Genomic DNA, 25,513 nt, shown 5'->3' on the forward strand with positions numbered 1-25,513 from the left:
GGATAAAGTGGGACATCTTTTAGGGCAGCATAGTGAGCATAACTCATACTCATCCATAGAGAATGAATATGATAATTTTTATACTTACATTCAACAAAGAGAGGAAGAGAGATAACAGTAAAAAATCATAAGAGAAAGGAAGATACGTAAGAAGATGTGAAAGGACATGTTTATTAAGGCTCTACTATATTTCATAATAGCTGGGTTCATTTGCACATGTTATTTCATTTCAGATAAATATGGATATAGAGGGAAATATTGACTACGGAAGACTGTATTGAGCTCTTAACAGAAATGTAGAGCAAGAGTTTGATTTCATTAGGGGGCAAGAAAGGAGATACAGAACAATGTTGGTACAGACATTTCTCCATTTTGGCCACTAGGTGGTGACATTGTATAAAGACAGCTTGGTTGTGGCAGATAAGATAGTCAAAATTTGGTGTGGGGTTGGATAGCTATATTTAACAACTAAGCCCAAGTGTATTACTTAAATTTTTTTATATTAGTCACTCATCTTTGTAGCACAATTGTGGTGATTTTATTTAACTTCTGTTTTTAACATCTAATATAAATTGTGTACCCTATCCTGAAGTATTTTATAAATACCTCTGTGCCTGACATATTTAGTGATGATGAACTATATATGATAAACAGGTATTTAGATGAATAAATGCCCCCTGCCCTCAAAAAATTCATATACCAAAACAAAATAATAGATGATGCATCTAAGGAACATTAAAATATATTAAATATTAAGCAAAATAAAAATTTAAATATGTTTGTACTATGTTTATTCTTTTACTGCTTATGGCATAAATATACATGCACATTTGGAAGTTGGGTTCAGGAAGAGGGATCACTCATAAGGTCTTCTCATCTATGAACAACTCTTACATATTACTGGGTGTGGGTAACCCACATCCCAGGGATCCTCCCTACTTTCCTTCCTGTGCCCCACCACCAATTCTCCACTATTTTAAAATTCAAAACAATTGACGAGTAGTGTATTTTTGTTATGACTTAAAATGATAGAGTCCTTTCACAGTTGAAGTTGCTGCCTCTTGATTAGAGGGTTCTCTGTTCCTGGATTAGGGAGAAATAGGCCCCTATTATTCCTAAATTGGAACTCTGAATGCACTCTTTTACAGAAACTGTGTTTTTGAGAATAGTTAAATATAGCTAAAGTGGTATTATATGCAGCCCTAATTTTAAAAATTAGACCTCTCTTTTCTGGGATTTTGGCATTAGACTTCCCTGTTTCTTTACAGAGTAAGTGATCTGGAAAAGCATTTTCTCTTCTGCAAAACAGGACATTTTCAAGTGGTCACATATTCCTATTAAACTTGATTTGTTGATAAAGACCTATCTCATTTTCTTCAGCTTGAAGTAGGCTGTTTCTCCTCTCTTCTTTTATAGTCTTCTTTAAAGATCCAAGTTCTACCTTATGTTGATGGTGTATAGATTTTTTTTTCATCCCAACTATAGTGTTTATGTGTTGAAGGCAAACTTTCTTGCTTAGCCTTGTATCTGTTATCAACAGAATCTTGCCCAGTGCCTTGCCAGGTAATAGGTGCTCAATTAAATACATCAGATGCTTAAGAAAAGCTTTAGATGGTTGATGCCAAAGTAACGTGCTTTAAGACAATTATCTGTGACTAGAAATAACTTTTTATATAGTTTAAGGCATTTAAGTTGGCTTTTAAAGTGGAAGAACTCCAGGCCGGGCGTGGTGGCTCACGCCTGTAATCCTAGCTCTCTGGGAGGCCGAGGCGGGTGGATCGCTTGAGGTCAGGAGTTCGAGACCAGCCTGAGCAAGAGCGAGACCCCGTCTCTACTAAAAATAGAAAGAAATTATGTGGACAACTAAAAATCTATATAGAAAAAATTAGCCGGGCATACTGGCGCATGCCTGTAGTCCCAGCTACTCGGGAGGCTGAGGCAGTAGGATCGCTTAAGCCCGGGAGTTTGAGGTTGCTGTGAGCTAAGCTGACGCCACGGCACTCACTCTAGCCTGGGCAACAAAGTGAGACTCTGTCTCAACAAAAAAAAAAAAAAAAGTGGAAGAACTCCTATGACCAGGTATTTTAATTTCTGATGAATGGATACTATGGCCTTCTGGGTGATAAAGCACACTAGTTTAATTTTTGGAACTCAAAATACATTCTTATGTGCCTGTCTGTAAAATTCATTTCACAGTTAGGACAGATTCATTGCTAATTGTCTAAATTACTGATCCTTTTGGAAGTCACAGATCTTTTAATTAAAGGTATTCCCCTACTTCTCCCTGCCATATATATACAACACCCAGAAAAATACACATGCATTACAAAGATAGTTCTGTATACTGTTTTAGAGTGCTCATAGGCCTCAAGTTAAGAACTTCTCCTTTAGATTTTGGAATAGAGTGCAACTAACTAGTCAAGAGGCAGCATGATATAATAGAACAATGTACTATATACAAAGTCAGTTGATCTGTTCTAGCTCTTATTCTACCTTTGATAAATGTGGTGCCGTTTGACACAGGTCATTTAACATTTCATCCTTGCCTGTTTCTTCATCTGTAAAGTGAAGTTGCTAGATTAAAGATTAAATGAATTAGTACTGCAATATGCTTAGAATAGTGCTGGGTACATAGTATGCTTCCCAGCTTTTTTCCCCAGTCTTTGATTCTACTATCTTACAAAGGATTTCTGAATTTTGTAATGCTCTCTTTTTTCTAATGAATTATCTTTCCTTTAAGAAAATTACTTTCTTTTATATATATATATATATGTGTGTGTGTGTGTGTGTGTGTGTATACATAAAAATATTTTTAGCTTGAGTAACAATTTATTCTGTTATCCTGTAAGACGAGTAGTAAGCTAACAACTTTAGTCTTTTCAGAGTTTGGATGTAATATATCTATTGCAAATCCATTACTATTCATGTAAAATATTTTCATAAAAACTGATTCTATTAATGTCTATGTCATCAGCAAACAGGTTGTGTTAAAAATGGGTAACTTTTATGTATTACACAGTAAGACAAACACCTGTTTTTGTTTTTGTTTTTTTAACTCCAGGGAAGAAGACAAAAACATATTTGATTACTGCAGGGAAAACAACATTGACCATATAACCAAAGCCATCAAGTTGAAAAATGTGGATGTGAATCTGAAAGATGAAGAGGTATGAAAAATATGCCCTGCTAAATACTTCTTTATGCTCTGTTGTTCTGCCCCAATGCCTTTTTGTAAATAGTAAACCAACAAACTACAACTCAAAGTACAGTATGGTTAAGAGCATATCAGAATATCTAAATGAGATGATGTCATCCAATTAAGATATTTCTGTGTCTATGGCCAACATATTACATTATCTGTGTTTTAGAAGGTACTCCCTGAAACTTGCAGGAGTCAAATAATTCCCATTTGTTTATGAAAAAGGGAGAGACTGTTAGCATAAGTGAAATCTATAGGTAATATCAAAATCTCATTTATAAATTGCTTTATACCTTAAACGGATATATTGTTCTTTGCTCAATAAATATATTTATAGAAAACTCTGTCAGAATTTTGGTAATTTAAATACTGACCAATAATTAAATACTGACCCACTATTTAAAGGGATCCTATAGTAAATTATTATATAAAATATATTACTTCTTACTTTATTTGTTTTGTCAATAAATCTTTTCACATACTGAGTTTAAACTGTCCCTGAATTACAGTATTAACAAAGGAGCAAAATTTGTTAATTCACCTCTAATCATTTTTCTCATTCTTTGGTGATGCTGTGAAAGATTATTGATGGCCAAAAGGGGGTAATTGTTAGGAAGAAGATATACTGTGATCATAGATAATCTTTAGAGTAGATAAATAATCAACTTAGAGCTCCCTATGCTGGTTAGCCCTTAATAATATTATCTCACTTTTAGGCAACATCTGTCCTGTGATATTTTGTCAATGGCATCTGAAATTGAAAATGTAAGACCATAATATTACAGTAAAAGGGGACTAGTAGTACTCTTTGTTCTCCACCAACCAGTGAAACAAACAACCAAGAAAGATGTGGCTAGAGAAAAGCAGAAGCCAAATTGTGAAAAAATAATACCAGGTCTTCTGATTCCAGTTAGGTTCTTTTTTTTTTTTTTTTTTTGCCTTTCAGAATCAGAACCCAGGCATACCTCAGAGATACTGTGGGTTCAGTTCCAGACCACTGCAATAAAGCAAGTCACATGAAATTTTTGGTTTTCCAGTGCATATAAATGTTATGTTTACATTTTACTGAGGTCTGTTAGGTGTATAGTAGCTTTATGTCTAAAGAAACAATGTAAATACCTTAATTAAAAATACTTTATTACAAAAAAAATTCTAAAGATCATCTGAGCCTTCATCAAGTAGTAATCTTTTTGGTGGTGGAAGGTCTTGCCTCTAGCTTGATAACTGCTGACCGACCAGGGTGGTGGTTGCTGAAGGCTAGGATGGCTGTGACAATGTCTTAAAATAAGACAGCAATGAAGTTTGCCACGATTGACTCTTCCTTTCTCGCACAATTTCTCTGTATATGTGATGCTGTTTGATGGCATTTTTACATACAGTAGAACTTCTTTCAAAATTGGAGTCAATCCTCAAACCCTGCTGCTGCTTTTCAACTCAGTTTATGTAATATTCTAAATCTGTTGTTGTCATTTCAACAATATTCACAGCATCTTCACCAGTAGATTCCCTCTTCAAGAGACTGCTTTCTCTTTCATTCGTAAGAAGTAACTCCTTATCTGTTAAAGTTTTGTCATGAGATTGCAGCAATTTAGTCACATCTTCAGGCTCTACTTCTAGTTCTCTTGCTATTTCCACCACATCTGCAATTTTCCCCCACTGAAGTCTTGAATCACTCTAAGTCATTTATGAGGGCTGGAATCAACTTCTTCCAAACTCCTTTTAGTGTTGATATTTTTACCTCCTCTCATGAATCATGAATGTTCTTAATGGCATCTAGAATGGTGGATCCTTTCCAGAAAGCTTTCCATTTACTTTGCTCACATTCATCAGAGGGATCGCTAGGGTAGCTATTGCCTTACAAAGTGTACTTCTTAAATTATAAGACATGAAAGTCTAACATACTCCTTTATCCCTGGGCTGCAGAACGTATGTTGTGTTAGCAGGCATGAACACAACATTCATCTCCTTGTATATTTCCATTAGAGTTCTTGGGTAGTACTGTCAGTGAGCAGTAATATTTTGAAAAGAATCTTTTTTTTGAGCAGTAGGTCTCAACAGTAGGCTTAAAATTTCAATAAAGCATGCTTTAAACAGATGTGCTGTCATCCAGGCTTGCTTGCTTCCATTTATAGAGCACAGGCAGAGTAGATTTAGTGTAATTCTTAAGGGCCCTAGGATTTTCAGAATGGTAAATGAACATTGGTTTCAACTTAAAGTCATTAGCTGCATTAGCCCCTAATAAGAGAGTCAACCTGTCTCTTGAAGCTTCGAAGCCAAGCACTGACTTCTGCTCTATAGCTCTGAAAGTTCTAGATGGCATCTTCTTCAAATAGAAGGCTGTTTCGTCTACATTGGAATCTGTTCTTTAGGGTAGCCATCTCCATCAGTGATCTTAGCTAGGTCTTCTGGATAACTTGCTTCAGCTTCTACATCAGCACTTGCTGCTTCACCTTGCACTTTTTATGATATGGAGATGGCTTCTTTTCTTAAACTTCATGAACCAGCCTCTGCTAGCTTCCAACTTTTCTTCTGCAGCTTCCTTACCTCTCTTCGCCCTCATAGAACTGAGGAGAGTTAGGGTCTTGCTCTGGATTAGGCTTTGGCTTAAGGGAATGTTGTGGCTGGTTTGATCTTCTATCTGGATCTCTTAAACTTTCTCTGTATCAGTAATAAGGCCGTTTTGCTTTCTTATCATTCGTGTGTTCACTGGCATAGCACTTTAATTTCCTTCAAGAACTTTTCCTTTGCATTCACAAGTTGGCTATTTGGCACAAGAGGCCTAGCTTTCAGCCTATCTTAGTTTTCAACATGTCTTCCTCACAAAGCTTAATCATTTCTAGCTTTTGATTGAAAGTGAAAGATGTGGGACTCGTCCTTTCTCTTGAAACTAATTTTCACTTGAAACTTAGAAGCCATTGTAGAGTTATTAACTGGCCTAATTTTTTTATATTATTGTCTTTCAAGGAATATGGAGGCCTGAAAGGGAGAGAGATGGGGGAATTGCCAGTTGTTGGAGCAGTCAGAACACATAAAACATTTATTGATCAAGTTTGCTGTCTTCATGGATGTGGTTCATAGTACCCCAAAACAGTTCAATAACAACATCAAAGATCACTGATCACAGATGGAATAATAATGGAAAAGTTTGAAATATTGAGGGAGTTACCCCACTGTGCCGCAGAGGCATGAAGTGAGCACGTACTGTAGGAAAAATGGCACTGATAGACTTGCTTGATGCCGTGTTGCCACAGGCCTGCAATTTGTGAAAACTGCAGTGTCTGTGAAATGCAATAAAACGAGGTATGCCTGTACATGCTTTTTTTAGTAATTCAGGCATGATTGCTTCCCTTTATTTTACTGTTGTTTTTTTATTTTTGTGCTTGTAAATTAAGATTTTTATAAAATTCATACATGTGGATTGTTTTTAAACAATCGTACTATTAGTCTTATTACAAAAAAAAAAAAAAAAAAACTTTCTCTCTTACCTGCATCCTTCTCACTTTTTGTGCTAGCTCCCTTGAGGCAAACTCTTGCAATTTTTTTTTAGTTGTTTCTTTTGCAACTTACCTACACATAATTCTAAATAATGTACTTCTATCTCTTGTTTTTCAAATTCAGACATTATTGATTTCCTTCTATGTTGTATTGGGATTTAACTGTCTCACTTGTCATCACCTTCCTGTTCCTCCTAATATAGTTATATTGCAACTTTTAATTTCAGCTTTCTGATTGAATTTCTATTGAATCAATGTTTACATTATTACGACTAAATATTGTTCATTGCTCAGTTATGGATTATACTATATATAGCAGTCAGCTTTTGCTGTAGCACAAACAACCCCTAAATTTCGGTAGCTTGTGGCAACAAACAATTATTTCTTTCTTATATCACCATCTCATCAGAGTGACACCATCTCTTTTAGATATTCTGATATGCTCTTTGTTTCTTGCTTTGTGTTTATCTATCTGATATTTTTAAAAGATTTTGAATCAGTTGAGGTACTCAAATTTTAGCTATTTTGATTATTTTTAACAGTATGAATGAAGAATGATAATATAATGAAGAAATGGATGAGGAAGCCAGTTACCTTTTCAAGGTCACAGTTTTTTCACTAGAAAGTATCTTGTATGTGCTATATGATCCCTATTAATATTTCTGTCTTTCAAATAATACTTTATACAGTGTGCATTGTAGTTTACCGAATACTTTCACTTATTACCATATTATCTTTACAATAGTCCTCTAACTAAGGTAGATGTTATCCTCATTTTACAGATAGGAACTAAAGTTCAAAAGTGTACAATTACTTGCTCAAATGCATACAACTGGTGAGTAGAAATCAGGTCTGGGAGAGCATTCTTCCAAGCACTGGATTTTAGAAGGATAATTTGAAAAAAAAAAAGGAGGAGGAAGAGAGCAATTTTCAGTTGGCCCTCCTGTGTTATGCTCTGATGTGCAACGATTTCTTTTATAAAATAGTTCTAAACATTAAATCCACATGTGACCTCTGCAAAGATCATTGGACAGACAGCAGTGGAATAAGTGCCTAGAACACAAATAGCTTACACTAAATACCATATTTTTTGTAAAAATAAAGGGAAAACTTACAAAATGTATTGCTTCTACTGTTTGGTTACTTTAATGTAGTACTGCTTCCCAGCTCTTCCAGTTTGTTACCCGTGCAGCTACCTTTACCCCCAGCCTGCCAGAACATTGTATTTCCATGAACAGATGAAGTGCTTACACATTCATAGACTGAGACGCCAAGAATTCAGTTGGGTTCTCTCATTGCTCCAAGCAGATTTCTGCCCTCTCAGCCATGACATCTCAGGCTGGGCTTTGAATACTGATGGCAAGCTCTTTTATTATTAATCAGGGATTTGTATGAATTAATTTAAGAACATAAGGGAGATGGGAGCTTAAAATCAAAATCAAACTTAACATCCTAAGTAAAATAAACAGTAGGCTTCATGACTTTTAAAGCTCTAGCAAATAAAACAATTTACTAAGCCTTGATGATGGACTAAAAGTATATAACCTCAAAAATAAGTTTCTAGCAAAATACTTTTAATCCCCTGTCAGTAAAAAAGGCATTTCCTTTTTTTTTTTTTTTTTTTAAAAGAAACAAGTTCTCACTCTCTTGCCCAGGCTAGAGTGCAGAGTGCAGTGGCATTATCATAATTCACTACAGCCTCAAATTCCTGGTTTCAAGCCATCTTCCTGCCATAGCCTCCTGAGTAGCGGGGACTATAGGTGCACACAACTGTAACAATTATAGTTTTAAAAGAATATCCAGTTCCTTTTTGTGTTTATCTGAAATTTGAACTTGAGATATTTCCCTACTGATTGCCCAGGATTCTTTGGCATGGTATACATTTTTTACTTAAAATGTTCATCCAGCAGGTTCAGCCCAATTTTAGTTTGCCCTTAGATGACTAAAATTTATTGCACTTAAAATTTGCCATGAGCACATAAAAAATTTTAATGACAGTCATAAAATGATAAACTACATTTGCACTCCCACACATTGAAATAAACACAATAAATTATTAAATCATTATAAATTTAGGGCCAGGCACAGTGGCTCACGTCTGTAATCCTAGCAATTTGGGGGATCGCTAGAGGTCAGGGGTTTGAGACCAGACTGAACAACATAGTAAGACCTCTTGTTTACAAAAAACAAAAAATTAGCTGGGCTTGGTGGCATGCACCTGTAGTCTCAGCTACTCAGGAGGCTGAGCCAAGAGGATCCTGTGAGCCCAGGAGTTTGATGGTGCAGTGAGCTCTGATTGTACCACTGCACTCTAGCCTGGGCAACAGAGTGAGGCCTTGTCTCAAAAAAAAAAATTATAAATTTGTAATTCGTAAATTATTATATTATCTGAAATGCATATGTTTGGATCTAAAGATTATATTAATAGTATATGAACAAATATATATGAAATGATTTTTAAATAAAATTTAATTGTATTTTATAATGAAGTTATCTATTATGCATAATTAAAGTTCCTTATATATATCTTTTATTCATTTATGTTGTGATTACTATGGGTTGAATATCCCTGATCTAAGAATGCAACATTTGAAAAGCTCCAAAATCCAAAACTTTTTAGTGCTGATGTGACACTCAAAGGAAATGCTCATTGGAACATTTTGGATTCAGATTTTTGGATTAGGGATCCTTAAGCAGTAAGTATATAATGTAAATATTCCAAAATCAAAAACAATCAAAAATCCAAAAGACTTCTGGTCCTAAGCATTTGGAATAAGGGAGACTCAACCTGTACTAAAATAGTAATGCATGTATTTCTAATTTGAGAAAATTACCTGGTATTTCCTACTGTACTATAGTAATTAGGACATTATTTATATTTCACATAATAGAAAAAAGTTTCATAATTATACTTACTATTCAGGAAGCTATCTATATATTAGATTTTTCAAGGTACAAATTGGTACCTTGGTGTTATGTGTACTTATGATAAAAGTTGTAATTTAAATAAATATTTTTAATCTCATTTGTGAAATGTTTAGAAATTGAGGTAGCGAATGTAAAGAGAAAAGTTAAGGACAAAGTCTTTAAGCTTATTTATTTTTTTAAATGATGCTTCAGTTTTTATCTTTGAGTCATATTAATACAGCTCTTCACACATGCCAAACATCTGTGGTTCTTTCAAGAAAATACATTTTAAGGGGAAAGGATGATTTAAATAATTTGTAAAATATATTTAAAATATGAGTAGAATATTTCTTACCAAACATCAGGCACAAATTATGTCTGTATAATTCTTGTCACACACTTCTCAGATCAGTGCCATGTACAATAAACACTAAGTACATGCTTATTGATAATATTTCAATAGTATTTTATTTTTATTTTTTTTTTTAGTCAGAGTCTTACTCTGTCACCCTGGCTAGAGTACAGTGGCATCATCGTAGCTCACTTCAACCTCAGACTCCTGGACTCAAGTGATCCTCTTGTTTCAGCCTCCCAAGTAGTTGGGACTATAGGCACATGCCATTAAACCTAGCTAATTTTTCTGTTTTAGTAGAGATGGGGGTCTTGCTCTTGCTCAGGCTGGTCTCGAACTCCTGAGCTCAAGAAATCCTCCCACCTCAGCCTCCCAGAGTGCTAGTATTACAGGCATGAGCCACAGCATCTGGCCTAAATAGTATTTTAAATCTTTGCAATAATATAAATTTGTTTTAGAACAAATGTAGCAACATAATATTTTAGCAAAATAGATGACGTCATTGCAATGCAGCTGTCTATCATCAGTTCCCACAAAGACATTCGTTGTGGTGCATTGGTTTTTCATAGATTCTTATCTAATGCACTCCCAAATTCCTCTTTCACTGAGTTGCTTCTTTAGTTCTTTCCTTTCTATCGTTTTGATGGTATAATTGTTATCATTAGCCATTTTCCATATGTCTATTGATTCTTTCAAATACTTCGAAGGAGGTCATCTTTCTCTTGACTCCCATTCCTTTCCTTTCTTGCTTTGTTTTAAATTTGTGGCTCATGTCAGAATATAATTTACATGCTTTTGGATTGAGAAGCTGCTCTAAACTCTGGCAAAACTGACAATATTAACCTAACAGGAAAGCAAAAGATTTAAGAGGCAGAGTCAGTATACTGAGGCTAAATTTATGCTTTTATTTAAGATTCGAGAAAGGAAGGAAGACAAAATTATATCCTCTTAAATAACTTTCTACTTTAGAGTATATGCTATTTTAGTTGTGTAGTCTGTGGTCCCCAACCGTCAGACTGAGGACCGGTACTGGTCTGTGGCCTGTTAGGAACTGGGCCGCACGGTAGGAGGCGAGCAAGCAAAGCTTCGTCTGTATTTACAACTGCTCCCCATCGCTGGCATCACTGCATAAGCTGCTTCTCCTGTCAGATCAGCAGCGGCATTAGATTCTCACAGCAGCGTGAACCCTCCTGTAAACTGCGCATGCAAGGGATCTAGGCTGTGTTCTTTATGAGGATCTAATGCCTGGTGATGTAAGGTGGCGATGTTAGTGCCCGGGAGCAGCTGCATATACAGATGATCATTAGCAGAGAGGTTTGACTGTACAATAAATGTAATGCGCTTGAATCATCCAGAAACCATCCCCCCCCCTTAGTATGTGAAAAAATTGTCTTCCGTGAAACCAGTCCCTGGTGCCAAAAAGGTCTGAGACGGCTGGTGTAGTTGACTGAGATATTAATTTGAAGGAACTTTGTTTATTCACACTCATGATTAAGAAACGCACTACAAACTGTTACGCTCATTTGCATTAATGTAGGTAGTGCCATTTAAAAATCAAGCCTATGGTTATACTTTACATTATAAACTCATATTTAATACAAAATCAGAAAAGAGTGAAAGTAGTTTAAGTCTTATGAACTTTGGCAACTTATTTTTTTGTTTGTTTACTATGGTAAAATAAACATAACATGAAATTTACCATTTCAACTATTTTTAAGGGTACGGTTTTGTGGCATTGACTCTACTTACATTGTGTGCAACCATCACCACCATCCAACTTTATCATCTTCCCCAACTGAAACTCTGTACCCATTAAACACTCCCCATTTCTCCCTTCCTCCAGCCCTTAGAAACCACCATCCTATTATAATACTTTCTTTTTCTCTGTGAATTCGACTACTCTGGGGACCTCATATAAGTGAAATCATACAATATTTGTTCCTTTTTGTTTTTTGTTTTTTTTTGAGACAGAGTCTCACTCTGTTGCCTGGGCTACAGTGCAATGGCATGCAGCCTAGCTCACAGCAGCCTCAAACTCCTGGGCTCAAGTGATCCTCCTGCCTCAGCCTCCTGAGTAGCTGGGACTACAGGTGCTTGCCATCATGCCCAGATAATTTTTTGTTTCTATTTTTAGTTTCCTGGCTAAGTTTTTCTAGTTTTTAGTAGAGACAGGGTCTCACTCTTGCTCAGGCTGGTCTCAAACTCCTGACTTCAAGCGATCCTTCTGCCTCGGCCTCCCAGAGTGCTAGGATTACAGGCATGAACCACCACACCCAGCCTATTTGTTCTTTTTTGATTGGCTTATTTCACTTAGCATAATGTCCTCAAGTTTCGTTTATGTTGTGGCATGTGTCAGAATTTCCTTCCTTTATAAGCTGAATAATATTCAATTGTATGTATATACACAGCACATTCTCTTTATTCAAATATTCATCAGTGGACACTTGGTTTGCTTTCACCTTTTGACTATTGTGAATGATGTTCATATTTTTGTTATTAATGTGAACATGGGTGTAAACATTTTGGGTTTTCTTCAACAATTTATTATGAAAAATGTTATACAGAGAAGTTGAAAGAATTTTACAACGAACATTTGTATTCCCACCTAGATTCTACCACTAATATTTTGCTATACTTAACTTTATCAATATCTATCTGTCCACCAACCTTCTTATTTTTTGAAGCATTTTAGAGTACGTAGACAACAGTACGCTTCCTTCTAAATGCTTTAACATGCATGTAATTAACTAGAATTCAGTAGTTTTTCTTTTAAGATAACATTTATATTCAATGAAATGCACAAATCTTAAGTACACATTTGATGAATTTTGACAAGTGCATATACCTGTATAACTGAAGCTCCTGTCAAGATATAGGACATTGCTATCACCCCAGAAAGTTCTCTTATGCCCCTTCCCAGCCAGTCCTTTCTCCTAATCCCCAAAAGATAACTACTATTCTGATATTCTTTTTACCATAGATTAGTTTTGCTTGTTCTAGAACTTTATATAAATGGAATTATATGCATGTGTAAGACTTCTTTTATTCAGCATGTTTTTGAGATTCATCCATATCGTTATGGATTAGTATTTCCTTCTTTTATATTGCTGATTAATGTTTATCACGTGAATATATCATGGATATCTGGGCTGTTTTCATGGCAACTTCCTATTATTATTGCTGTTATTACCTGTTTTATACAGGATGAAATAATATCTCCCTCATTTATTCTTTCACTTTTAAGTCACTAACATTATGGCTTAGTAAATGCTTGTGAAGGGATTTTTTAAAAGTAGTGCATTTTAAATCTTTCTCAATTCCCTGACAACTTAGCAATACCACCCCTCCCTATCCTAGATCTTAGCTAGTGAAAGGGATCAAATAGTTGCCAATTTGAAGTGTGTATCACACGTATTGGTGTGTGGTTTTCTTTAATGCTGGTAAATCCCACAAGGAACCATTGGCTTCCACGCTAGGTATATCTTGAGATCTTAAACTGTCTCCCAATCTTACTCCTGTCGGAGTTTTTGAAACAACATTGTCATTTCATTATGGAGAGGGAAGTGGAAGTAGGAGGCATTATGTAATTTCTGGTGGTTGCAGGTAGAGGAGTTCTCACGGTGGGCCAGCTGCTATAGCAGCAGCAGGTGCTGCAAAGGGTAGAAGATAGGGATAGGATATAAAGGAGATGGAGACATTATAGGTTGTTAGTAGTTAATGTCTACTACAATTGTAATTGACACCCAAATTTTTTGCAGAGGGAAATTCAGGTCCACTTGGTTTGCAGTATTTCATTTGCAAATTAGGCAGTACCATAACCATACATATTTGATAGAATGTCAAGGTAATAATTCTTACAAACTTAAATATACCAAATTTGCCATGTTTTTATTTACTGTATGTATGGTACTTTGTATCTGATCTGAAAATACTATGACAACATGACCCATTTTATAATAGAATAGCTTTTCATTTAATTTTGTGATATCCAGGAGAAAACTCTAATTTAAAAAAATTCTGTATGGTTTAAGGACAAGTAACTATGGATATCAAAGAAGCATGTAAAATATTAAGACCTGCTCTCTATATTTTCCAGAAGGCATAAAAGTAATACCACTTAATAGGTTAGCTGCTACCCTGCACTTTGAAAGCACTTTAGAGTCATTCGTCTGTCTGCAGTAGGATGGTATTAGCACCTTTGGTTAATAGATGAGAACTCTTTTTCTCTCCTTGTATTTTACTGTATTTGAGTTCCGGAATTTATCCAGAGCTCTCCAAACAGTGCTTGTGGCCTTCTGGTGGCCAAAGATTCCTTCTAATAATGACTCCCCTGCCCCACCAATGTCCTAAATACTTCTGGGATATTTTTCCAGAAGAGTTTTGAAAACTAGAAACAAAGAAAGAATTGTCAATTTTTGAAGTAGCAATAAAAATAAATTTAACTTTAACATTTATGAAAGATTATATCACTTATGTCAAAAGATAAAACAACTATGTATAAAAATAGGTAAAAGATTTCATAAATTTGGATAAAGTCTTTAAGCAAATATAGCTTTAATGTGTACCTAATTCATGGTTTTCTTTGTGGAGGAGACATTTTGGTATCCTGTATCTAAAATAATTTACTGATTATATTGTATTGGTTTATGTATGTTTGTGGTTAACAAAGAGAAAGGAAAGAAATGTGTTTACTTCCTGATTTTGTCATAATTAGTTATAAGGATATCATCTCTTCAAATTACTGGTTATGTTATTACTTGAATAATAATCTTAGAACATGTTTACGGGAACTTTATAATTTGAAGAAGTAAAAAGGTATCACATTTAGATACTTCATTGTGCTGGTGTTTGTTCGTTTAAATAGCATCTTGAAGGTAAAAGTTTCAAAGTCTGGTTTGTTTAATCTATGTTTATTTATAAGTATGTTTAATTCTATTCTTGTTTTGAAGCATTTTAGTACTACAGAATATATTAGTCATTAGGTGGTCTTAATGTAGATATCTTCAGCACTTCTACAGAAAGTCATTGTTAGAGAATTCATTCTAATTCAAGGTTAATTAGTGTACCATTAAAATAATGTGTTACAAAAATTAATTGCATTGCAGGTCAAAAAACGTGTTAAAAAGCATAGTGTAAATGTCTGAGAGCACATCATCCTTCTTAAAACATTGCTATATGTGTGCCACCCTTCTGGAAAATATATCCAAAGTGAAAATCAGTACTGAGGTCCAGTCATAGGTGTTTCCCCTAAAGTAAATTTTTGGCACCACATATGGGAAATTTAAAATATAACTGCCATTAACAGTAAAATGTGTTGCTTATCTGCTTTGCCATTGAAACAGCTAAGGATTTATATTTTAGCATTAGTTGATATGACCATAATGGGTCAAACGTAAAGAGAAATCAGGAACCTACCCAGTTGAAAGATAGAAATTATCTGTACATCTTGTGGTAAAAGTACTAGATATATTAATATTATATTTTCCTACTTTATTATTAGATAGTTCTGGTAAGTGCCCTATGTGAGCATATCACACATCATTTTAACTATGCAGTAATTCTTGTTAATAGTTTATAAAATATATACTTACAATTAGAACTAAAAATAATTTTGAAATTTTGTCTGATTCTTTTAATGTAAAAGCTGTGAAACAGTTACATGGAACTATAGAACATTTTATTCATTGGTATTTGTTCAGAGGGTTTCATTAAAATGTCTAATTGTTCATATGGAGGATTTTTGAATTATTACCCTAGTAACAGCAGGTCACATTAGAGCTACAGAAATTTTAACATGAGAAACTCTGTTCTAGTACTCAACAATACATTTTTTACTGGACTTTTGGAATTGTCTCCATTTTCAAAAACTCTTAGTGGGCTCCGAACAAGGTAAAATAAAATAGTTTTGCTACTACAACAAATTGTGAGTGATTTGTCCACATTTTCAAATTTTCTGCTTTCCTCCTTTTTAGGATTTTGTATAAGCCTATTGGAAAACAGATATTCACAGGTAAATAAAAGTAAATCAAGCAAAATAAGAGGACAATTTGTAGGGAAGAAGTTTTCCTACTCTGTTTTTTTGTTTAAAGAATAGATCCCCGGTTTAATTAGTTGAACTAATAGGTATGTGAAGAGTCTGAATGATAAAATAGAATACAGGCAAGTTTAGAAAGCTTTCTTGAAAAGTGCTTTTTACTTTAAACCCATCCTTGTTGCAGCCTATGTCTATTTAAATCTTATCTAAAATGACATAAAGCAGGGATTTCAACTTAATGTGGGAAAACATTCCATTCTTTATAAAAGACAACATCATTACCACCCTCAAAAAGTAGTGTTAAGCCACACATCACTCATTTCTTAAGAAAAGCCTTTAGCTTTGGGGGTTTTGTTTATTGTTTTTCACCAGGTAGGCTTCTTTCATTAACTAGACCAAGATTTTCTGACAGTAGAGAATAGAAATAACACATGTAATAGTAACTGTGAGTCTTTGGTAGACAAGGGTTAATATTTCATATTTAGTACTTTATCTCTTAATAATTAATCGTCCATTGTCTTTTACAAGTAGTTTTCACAGTCAACTGTTGATAAATACTAGTAGATGGTACTAGTGTTTTGAGCTATTACAGGTATAAATTTGTAATATTAAGGAGAACGCTTATTTTCAAACTGGTTAAATATTCTTTTTAAGGAGTAAACTTGAGAAAATTTAGATATAGTACATTTAGATTATTATTTCTACCTAGGTTTTAGGTGCTCATTTTTTTATTCATAAGATTTCTTTCACCAGAAGTGAACAGAATTTAAAAAAACTGTATTTTATTATAAAGTACAATTTACAAAGCATTTTCTTATAGCTCATTTATTCGATAAATTTATTGATATTATTGTTATTACTATCATCTCCACTCCGTAGGTGAGGAAACTGATTTGACTGAAAGAAGTCATTGGGCGAGTTCATAATGGACCCGGAAGTAGAACTCAGGGTTTCTAGTTGATTGTCTATTGCTTTTCCCATGGCACATTTTTATAATCAGTCATTCTTAGAATAATTAACCTATTTTACATATTTCTTTTGTCTTTCTTAAAACATTATATTTTTAAAAACATTTTAAATTTTAATAGATTTAGGGGGTCCAGGTTGAATTCCATTATATATATTAGGTAGTGGTGAAGCGTGAGCTTTTAGTGTACCCATCACCTGAGTAGTGCACATTGTACTCCATAGGTAATTTTTCACACCTCCCCACAACTGGATCATTCATTTCTATTTTTCTGTGTTTTTAGGGTAGAGCTCTACTCCACTGGGCATGTGACCGAGGACATAAAGAACTAGTCACAGTCTTACTGCAATATAGAGCTGACATTAACTGTCAGGTAAGAGTGGAGCTTTTATTTTTTAATTGAAGTAAAATTCACATAGCATAAGATTTACCTGATTAACCATTTTGAAGTGTACAATTCAATGGCATTTAGTACATTTGACAACATCGTGCAACCATCACTACTACGGAGTTCTGTAACATTGTTTTCACTCCAAAAGGAAACCCTGTACCCAGTAAGCAGTCACTTTATTTCCCCCCTCACCCCAGACCTTGGCAACCACTAATTTGCTTTCTGTTTCTATAAATTTGTCTACTCTGGATATTTTATATAAATGGAATCATAAAATATATAGTCATTTGTGTCTGGCTTCTTTCACATAGCATAATGTTTTGAAAGTGTTATCCATGTTATAGTATGTAATAGTATCTCATTCCTTTTTATGGCTGAATTGTAAATCTATCCCACATTTTGTTTATGCAGTCATCAGTTGATAGATAATTGGGTTGTTTCTACCTTTTTGCAATTGTGATTAATGCTGCTATGAACATTGGTGTACATGTGTTTTTTTTGAACACCTGTTTTCAGTTCTTTTGGTTATATACCTAGGAGTAGAATTGCTTGGTCATATGTGGTAATTTGATGTTTAACTTTCTGAGGAACTTCCAAAATGTTTTCCACAGGAGCTCACCAGCTATGCCACACTTCTAATTTCACCGCATCCTTACCAATACTTGTTATTTTCCCTTTTTTTAGTAGTCATCTTAGTGGGTATGAAGTGATATATCATTGTGGTATGATTTTGATTTGCATTTTCCTAATGACTAATGATGCTGTGTATTTTTTCACATACTCATCGACTATTTGTATATCGTCTTTGGAGAAATGTCTAATCAAATGTTTTGCCCATTTTAAAGTGAGTTTGTCTTTTTGTTTGTGAGTTGTTAGAGTTCTTTACATATTCTAGATACTAGACCCTTATCAGATATATGATTTGTAAATATTTTTTCTCTTTTTTGTGAGTTTTCTCTTCAATTTCTTGATACTGACCTTTGATGCACAAGTTTTTAATTTTGATGAAATCTAATTTATGTTTTATTTCTTTTTTCTCTCATGTTTATGGTGTCATACCTTAGAATCCATTGCCAAATCCAAGGTCATTAAGATTTATCCTTATGTTTTCTTTCTTTCTTTTTTTATTATTGCAAAATATCTATAACATAAAATTTAACATTGCAACCTTTTTTTTTTTTTTTTGGAGACAGAGTCTTGCTCTGTTGCCTGGGCTAGAGTGCTGTGGTGTCAGCCTAGCTCACAGCAACCTCAAACTCCTGGACTTAAGCAATCCTTCTGCCTCAGCCTCCTGAGAAGCTGGGACTACAGGCATGCGCCACCATGCCCAGCTAATTTTTTCTATATATTTTTAGTTGTCCAGATAATTTATTTCTATTTTTCAGTAGAGATGGGGTCTCGCTCTTACTCAGGCTGGTCTCGAACTCCTGACCTCAAGCAATCCTCCCGCCTCAGTCTCCCAGAGTGCTAGGTTTACAGGCATGAGCCACCGTGCCTGGCCTTAATCATTTTTAAATGTACAGTTCTGTGGCATTAACCTCATTCACATTGTGTGCAACCATCACCACCACCCGTCTCCAAAACTTTTTCATCTTCCCCAACAGAAACGCTGCACCCGTGAAACATGAATTCCCTATTCCTCCCTTTCCCCAGCCCCTGGAAACCACCATTCTACTTTCTATTTCTATGAATTTGGCTACTCTAGGTACCTCATATAAATGAAACCATACAATATTTGTCTCTTTTTGACTGGCTTATTGCACTTAGCATAAAATCTTTGAGATTCATCCATGTTTTAGCATGTGTCAGAATTTCCTTCCCTTTTAATGCTGAATAATATTCCATTGTGTATATTTACCGCAGTTTTTTTATTCAAATAGCCATTGTTGGAGACTGTTTTTCACCTTTTGGCCATTATGAATAATGATGCTATGAACATGGGTGTACAAATGCGTAAGTGCTTGCTTTCACTTCTTTTGAGTATATACCCATAAGTAGAATTGCTGGGATCATGTAGTTCTGTGTTTATTTTTTTGAAGAATTGCCATACCATTTCTCACAGCAGCTACACCATTTTTACATTCCCACCAGCAATACACAAATGTCCCAACTTCTCTACATCCTTGTCCACACTTGTTATTTTCTGTGTTTTTGATAATAGCCATCCTAAGGACTGATTTGAGTGCCTTTTATTTCATTTTCTTGCCTAATTGCTCTGGCTCAACCTTCCAGTACTAGGTTGAATAGAAGTGGCAAAAGTGGACATACTTGTCTTATTCCAGGAGTTTGCTTTTTAATTATGTTAGATACAAAATGCTTTTTATTTACACATATTTGTTGGCATATACATCCATTCCCCTCTAGTCCCCCAGGCCTCATAGGCCCACCCTGGATCTTTCTGTCAAGTCTGAAATTTTCATTTCTAATTATACCCTCCAGTTCATTCCACTCTACATCTCTTCTCTGACCTTATGGATATCCTCCTGTCTCTTGACTATCCACCTTCTTCCATTTCAGTTCAACTTTTTTTTGTCTACTTTCACACTGTTATCCTGATTGACATTTCCTGTTCTTCAACTGTCATAGCCACCTGGCAAATCTCTAATTCTGACTGATCCAATTGCCTGATTTCTGCACATCTACACCTGGGTTCTGGGAAAAGATTTAAAAAAAAAAAATTCACACAATCCTGATGTTACTATAAATCATGGTAATACTATCATTAAGTTTGACTACCAAGTCTTCTAGTCTTTCTTATTTCTAGAATATCTCCTATTTCACAGAGAAAGTAGAAGAAATCTTTATCACCAACCCCGATCTCAGTCAGTAACTTCAGACACATGTATCTCTTCTTTGATGTCCCACAGATACTTCAGGCATAAGCCACTGTACCTGGCCTGTTTGAGGTATTTTAGAGAGAAATGTCCCCACGTTAGGCATTGCCTGAGGTTTTTGCCTTGTGGCTTTCTTGTATTCTATTTGTTTGAATGGTATAAGAAAAACAATCCAAAAACTACCTTACATGACTTTATAGAACATTCTTAACTGAACACCAGCTATAATATAATGAATGCAAAGTAAAAGTTCCAGGTAGGTTTTTAGGATGGATTGGTTAGGACTATATGCCTGGCACAATGTTTCCTTGCCCCCCTTTGTATTTATATGACCATTTTATGTAGCTGCCAGCCTTAGTTTTCGTTTGTTATTGGCAATAATAATCTATATTATCTAACTTCAGTTAAGAGGATGTTTTGGCTTTTTAAGTTTGAGTTGCTAACATACTTCCAAGTCAGAAGGCTTCTGGAGATTAGTTCTCAGAATAGCTCTTTCTCTTGTAATTTCTTCTTTGGTTTCGTTATTGAAAACTCTTTTCAAATATAGACAATACAAACATAATAAATGGAAGGAAAGCTTCATCTCCCTCATGACTCAATCTTTCTTAAACAACATTATTATTGACTGGCCTATTGGTTGCCAAAAAGAGAAATCAATTTTATTAGAAGTATTTGCTTGGCCACAGATCTTGGTACTAACCCAGCACAGACAGGCTGATGTTATCAACTATCTGAAGACTAATTTTTACCATTAGTCTGAAATGAAGTAGTAATTAGAGATATGTCAAAGTCTGCTCTGTGTTTTTCTGTCATTTTTACCCTTCACTGTATCTTGTACATTCTTTTATTGCACTGCGGTTTCTATGTTCTGTGACTGTGATGGAATTGGAACTTGTAATTTTATTTCTAAGAAAGATCTTTTATAGATCTCATTTGTTATCTGGCAGTATTACAGAAACAGTTTTGTCTCTTCAACTGCTTGGTATTTTTAATTCAACTCTGAAAGTCAGGTTTTTACCACATTTGGGATTAGGATGTGGCTTAAACACACACACACACACACACACACGTATTCTTCTCTGACTTCTTGAGTAACTGATTTTTTTAAGCCCTGTAGAAAGATTAAAACTGCTTCCCAAAGCACATTAAAAGATATTTGAGTGCTGACGATTTATTAGTAGGTTTTCATAGATTTGTTGTAAGGTAGCATTAGGGAAAAAAGCAGGGTGGGGAGGAGGAGGAGGGGCTTCTGTGGCGTAGCCGTCTGCACTGCATACTAAGTGTTACACAGTTCAAAAGAAAAACTTTTGTTGAGTGGTGTGGAAATATTCAAGGACTCTATGATTTATAAATTATATAAGCTTATGGTTTATAGAATACCGTGGAGCATCGTGCCCTCTCAATGAATATTTTGGTGGCTATCTGTGTGTTGTAAAGATTTCAAAAACATGAGAAAAGTATAAAACAGTAAATAAAACCGTCTGTAATCCCATTACATGGTATTATGTTGGGGGGGTGAGGAGTAGGATATAAAACAGTTTCTTAGTATTTACTACGTGCCAAGCATTTTATGTGCATTGTCTCTTTTAGTCATTGCATCAATCCCATAATATAGGTATATTACTGTCTGCATTTTACTGATGAAGAAACAGGAGCTTAAAGAAGTCATAGATCGGCAAGGCACAGTGGGTCATGCCTGTAATCCTAGCACTTTGGAAGGCCAAGGCTAGAGGATCTCTTGAGGGCAGGAGTTTGAGACCAGTCTGGGCAATGTAGTGAGACCCCATCTCCACAAAAAAATTTAAAAATTAGCTGGGCATGGTGGCATGCACCTGTAGTCCTAGCTACTCAGGAAGCTGAGACAGGAGGATCCCTTGAGCACAGGAGTTCCATCCTGGGTGATAGAGCAAGAGACCCTGGCTCTATTAAAAAAAAAAAAAAAAAGAAGAAGTCAAAGAGCTCACAAGTGACAAAGCCTAGATTTGAACTCCATAGCCCAAGCTCTTAACTTCTTCACTATGAAATTTGAATATATTTCATTCTTATCTTTATTTTTTTCTACTTATGTGTATATAATATATTTTAAAGCTACTTCATACAATATTATAAATATTTTTTATTATTTAAAATTATTGAGGTATAAAATAAATTCAGTGAGGTAGCTATAGTATACAAATCTTATGGATACAACTCAGTGCATTTTTAAATATATATATACACACACACACACACACACACACACGCCCTTGTGTAACTACCACCTGTGTCAAATAAGAACATTTCCAGAACCCCAAGAGGTTGTTAGTGTATGATAAAAGTAGAGTTTAGTAAACTAATGCATTGAGTAGACTTTGAGTTAAAATTCATAGAAAAGACTGTTCTTAAACACTTATGGAAGTAAAATTGTTAAAATCCCCTGTATGCATTACAGATACTTAGACCTGTCCACTGGGTTGGTAGAGGATAGGAAGGGGAAGTGTTCTAGGCCAGAATGTTCCTATTTAGAGGACATTTTGAAATTATAGCTTGTGTTATGAGTGTGTACATTCACTGCTACTGTGTATAGTGGGGAAAAAACTCAAGTCCTATTTGAAACATATGGTCTTTCTAGATGTTTAAAAGTACACAACATATGTTAAAAGTAAAGAGCTAAAGTAACACTCTTTAAGTGTTTTTTGTTATTTCATAGGAGTGGTTGCATTTGCGGAATGGAATTGTTAAACTTGATGTCTTGGAGAGTATGTTGTCACTGGGTGTTGAGGGGGGAGAGGAGTAAGTATGCAGAGAACCCTTCTGTGCCAGTGAGTAAGATTAGTTAACCATTGTTCTATTATATGCTGAGTATGAAAGGAAATGGTAATGCTCAAAGTATGTTAAAAGTAGAAGTAGTTAAATAATCCGTTTATATATGTCTTTTGTTAGTTTTTAGGAAGGACTGTGTTTTGGGAGTGACCTTTGTTAATCCACCTCTTGGAGCTAGACTTAGTCCTGTACGTAGTCACTGGAGTGGGGGAAGAGGGAGAAGAGAAAGGGTGAAGAAGGGAAGGGCTCTTTGCTAGTATCGCCATATCTAAAAGACGATTTTAAGTTATAACCATTGGTCTGTATGTGCATTTTTAGTGAAGTATCTGTGTTTATCGTGAACAAAGTTCATTATTTTGCAACATCTAAGCTTTGGAGATGTTCTGAGGTGACAGCATATGATAAAAAGTGGAACCAGTGAATTAGCCATTTTGTGAGTATCTTTTTGTTATAATTGATAGAAAAGATGCATCTTCGACATGGAATTGTTAAACCACCTCTGAGCAGTGTAAATTAGGACTTGTTCATTAGATTGGCAGCAGAGGGGCAGAAGGAAGTATAAAAGAAGTATGCAGATGTGTTCATATTTACGTTTTGATGTTAGCCATTGATGTATGTGCATCTCTTGGCTATACTATAAAAATACATTAAGTAATTCAATAGAAACATACCTTCTTGCTAATATTTTAATGGTATAGATCTGATAATGAATCCTCTTAGGAACATTACACTTAGTGTACTCTGTTGCTTTATGTTTGATTTTAAATTGAACATTAACGGAATGCAGTATTTTAATCAGAACTCTGCCAGTAATTTTATCTAGAGGCCTGTTGCCATTTTTGTCTTCTACAAAATTTTTGTCCCAAGAAAGGCAGGATTACATTTTTTCCTAACAGATTGAGTTGGTGTAGTGTATTCTTGGTCATCAAAATACTCACAGAGCTTTGGGATTTTGGACTGGTAAATATTCATGATGTGTGAAAAAGCATGATACATACTGCACAATCTCAATCCCGTAAAATTGGATTTTGTGTATGTGTCAGGATCTAGAAGGACATATCAAACTGTAAACTGCTTGTGATTGTGGATGACTTTCTTATTATGCTTCTTGTATTTTTCAGTTTCCTATACTGCATATATTAACTTTAAAAAAAATAAAGATTATTTAAAAACTTTAAAAAATAATAATCCTAGCACTTTGGGAGGCTGAGGTTGGGAAGATTGCTTGAGGTCAAGAGTTTGAGGGTACAGTGATCATGTGACTGCACTCCAGCCTGGACAATAAGAGTGGGACCCTGTCTCAGAAAACAAAAAAACCTTTCTATTTGGAAATAATTTTAGACTCTAGAGAAGAGTTGCACAAATAGTGCAGAGTTCCTGTATACCTCTCACCCAGCTTTGCTTAGTATTAACTTCTTATATAACCATAATATAATTGTCAAAATTAGGAAATTAACATTAGTATAATACTATTATTTAAACTGCAGGCCTTATTTAAATTTCAACAGTTTTTCTACAAATGTCAAAAATGTTTTCTGTTCCAGGATCCTATCCAGTATCCCACCTAATTTGGATTTGCTTATTGTTTCTGCTTAGTTTCCTCCAGTCTGTAACAGAGCCTCAGTCCTTCCTTGTCTTTCATGATCTTGACACTTTTAAAAAGAACTGAGAAGTTGTTTTACAGACTGTTCCTCACTTTGGGTTTGTCTAATGTTTTCTCTTGATTGGTTAGGTTATGATTTTTTGGCAAGAATGTCAACAGAAGTGATGTGCCCTTCTCAGTGCATCACATTAAGGGGTTCATAATGTTAATATGTCTTATCGGTGATATTAACCTTGATCCTTTGTTATGGTAGTGTCTGGCTGATTACTGTAAAGTTATAGTCTTTTCCTTTGTAGTTGATTAGTATTGGGGGAGATACTTTGAGACTATGCAAATCCTGTTTCTCCTCAAACCCTTGCCCACTAATTTTAGCATCCGTCAGTGGAGCTTGTCTGTGATGATTATTAATATTATTGTGGTATTTGTCTAATGGTGATTTTCTGTTTTCCTCTTTTCTTCTACATTTGCTAATTGGAATTCTACTGTAAGGAAGAACTGATATTTCCCCCTCATTCCACGATTATCTTGTATTTTACCTATCCCAGTCCTGGATCACTCATTCCTTTTATCGGAAAATATGTTTAGAAATGAAGATCTAGGCACTAGGTGTGCTCATTCCTATAGAAATGACATCGTTTCTTGGTTCTCTCAGCAGTCAGAGCTGGGAATATATGTAGGAAGTATATGTATGTATACTAATCCATGCATACACACACACTGTATTTCTGTATCTGTCTATCTGTATATATATTTAAGACCACGCGTTTATACTGACACCTTTGATTACAATCCACCATCACAGGGTTTAGTTTAGTCTTTCCTTATTTATAACTTTTTTCTCTAACAATAAGAAACTCAGCTCTCATTATTTCTAATATTTATTCTGTTCAACTTTAGTATACACATAAAGGAGTTTCAGAATTGCTAACC

General features: G+C 34.9%; 1 protein-coding gene across 1 annotated transcript in view; it reads left to right on the forward strand.

Annotated features, from left to right (window-relative positions):
• The window catches only part of ACBD6 (acyl-CoA binding domain containing 6), a 131,585-nt gene that overhangs the window by 52,765 nt on the left and 53,307 nt on the right, over nt 1–25,513 (forward strand). The window contains exons 5-6 of the mRNA XM_069459385.1: nt 3,062–3,167; nt 17,237–17,326. Of these exons, the coding sequence (XP_069315486.1) occupies nt 3,062–3,167; nt 17,237–17,326 (196 nt within the window). The remainder of the gene's footprint in view (nt 1–3,061; nt 3,168–17,236; nt 17,327–25,513) is intronic.

This window comes from Eulemur rufifrons, chromosome 27, assembly GCF_041146395.1.
Source record: "Eulemur rufifrons isolate Redbay chromosome 27, OSU_ERuf_1, whole genome shotgun sequence".
NCBI lineage: Eukaryota > Metazoa > Chordata > Mammalia > Primates > Lemuridae > Eulemur > Eulemur rufifrons.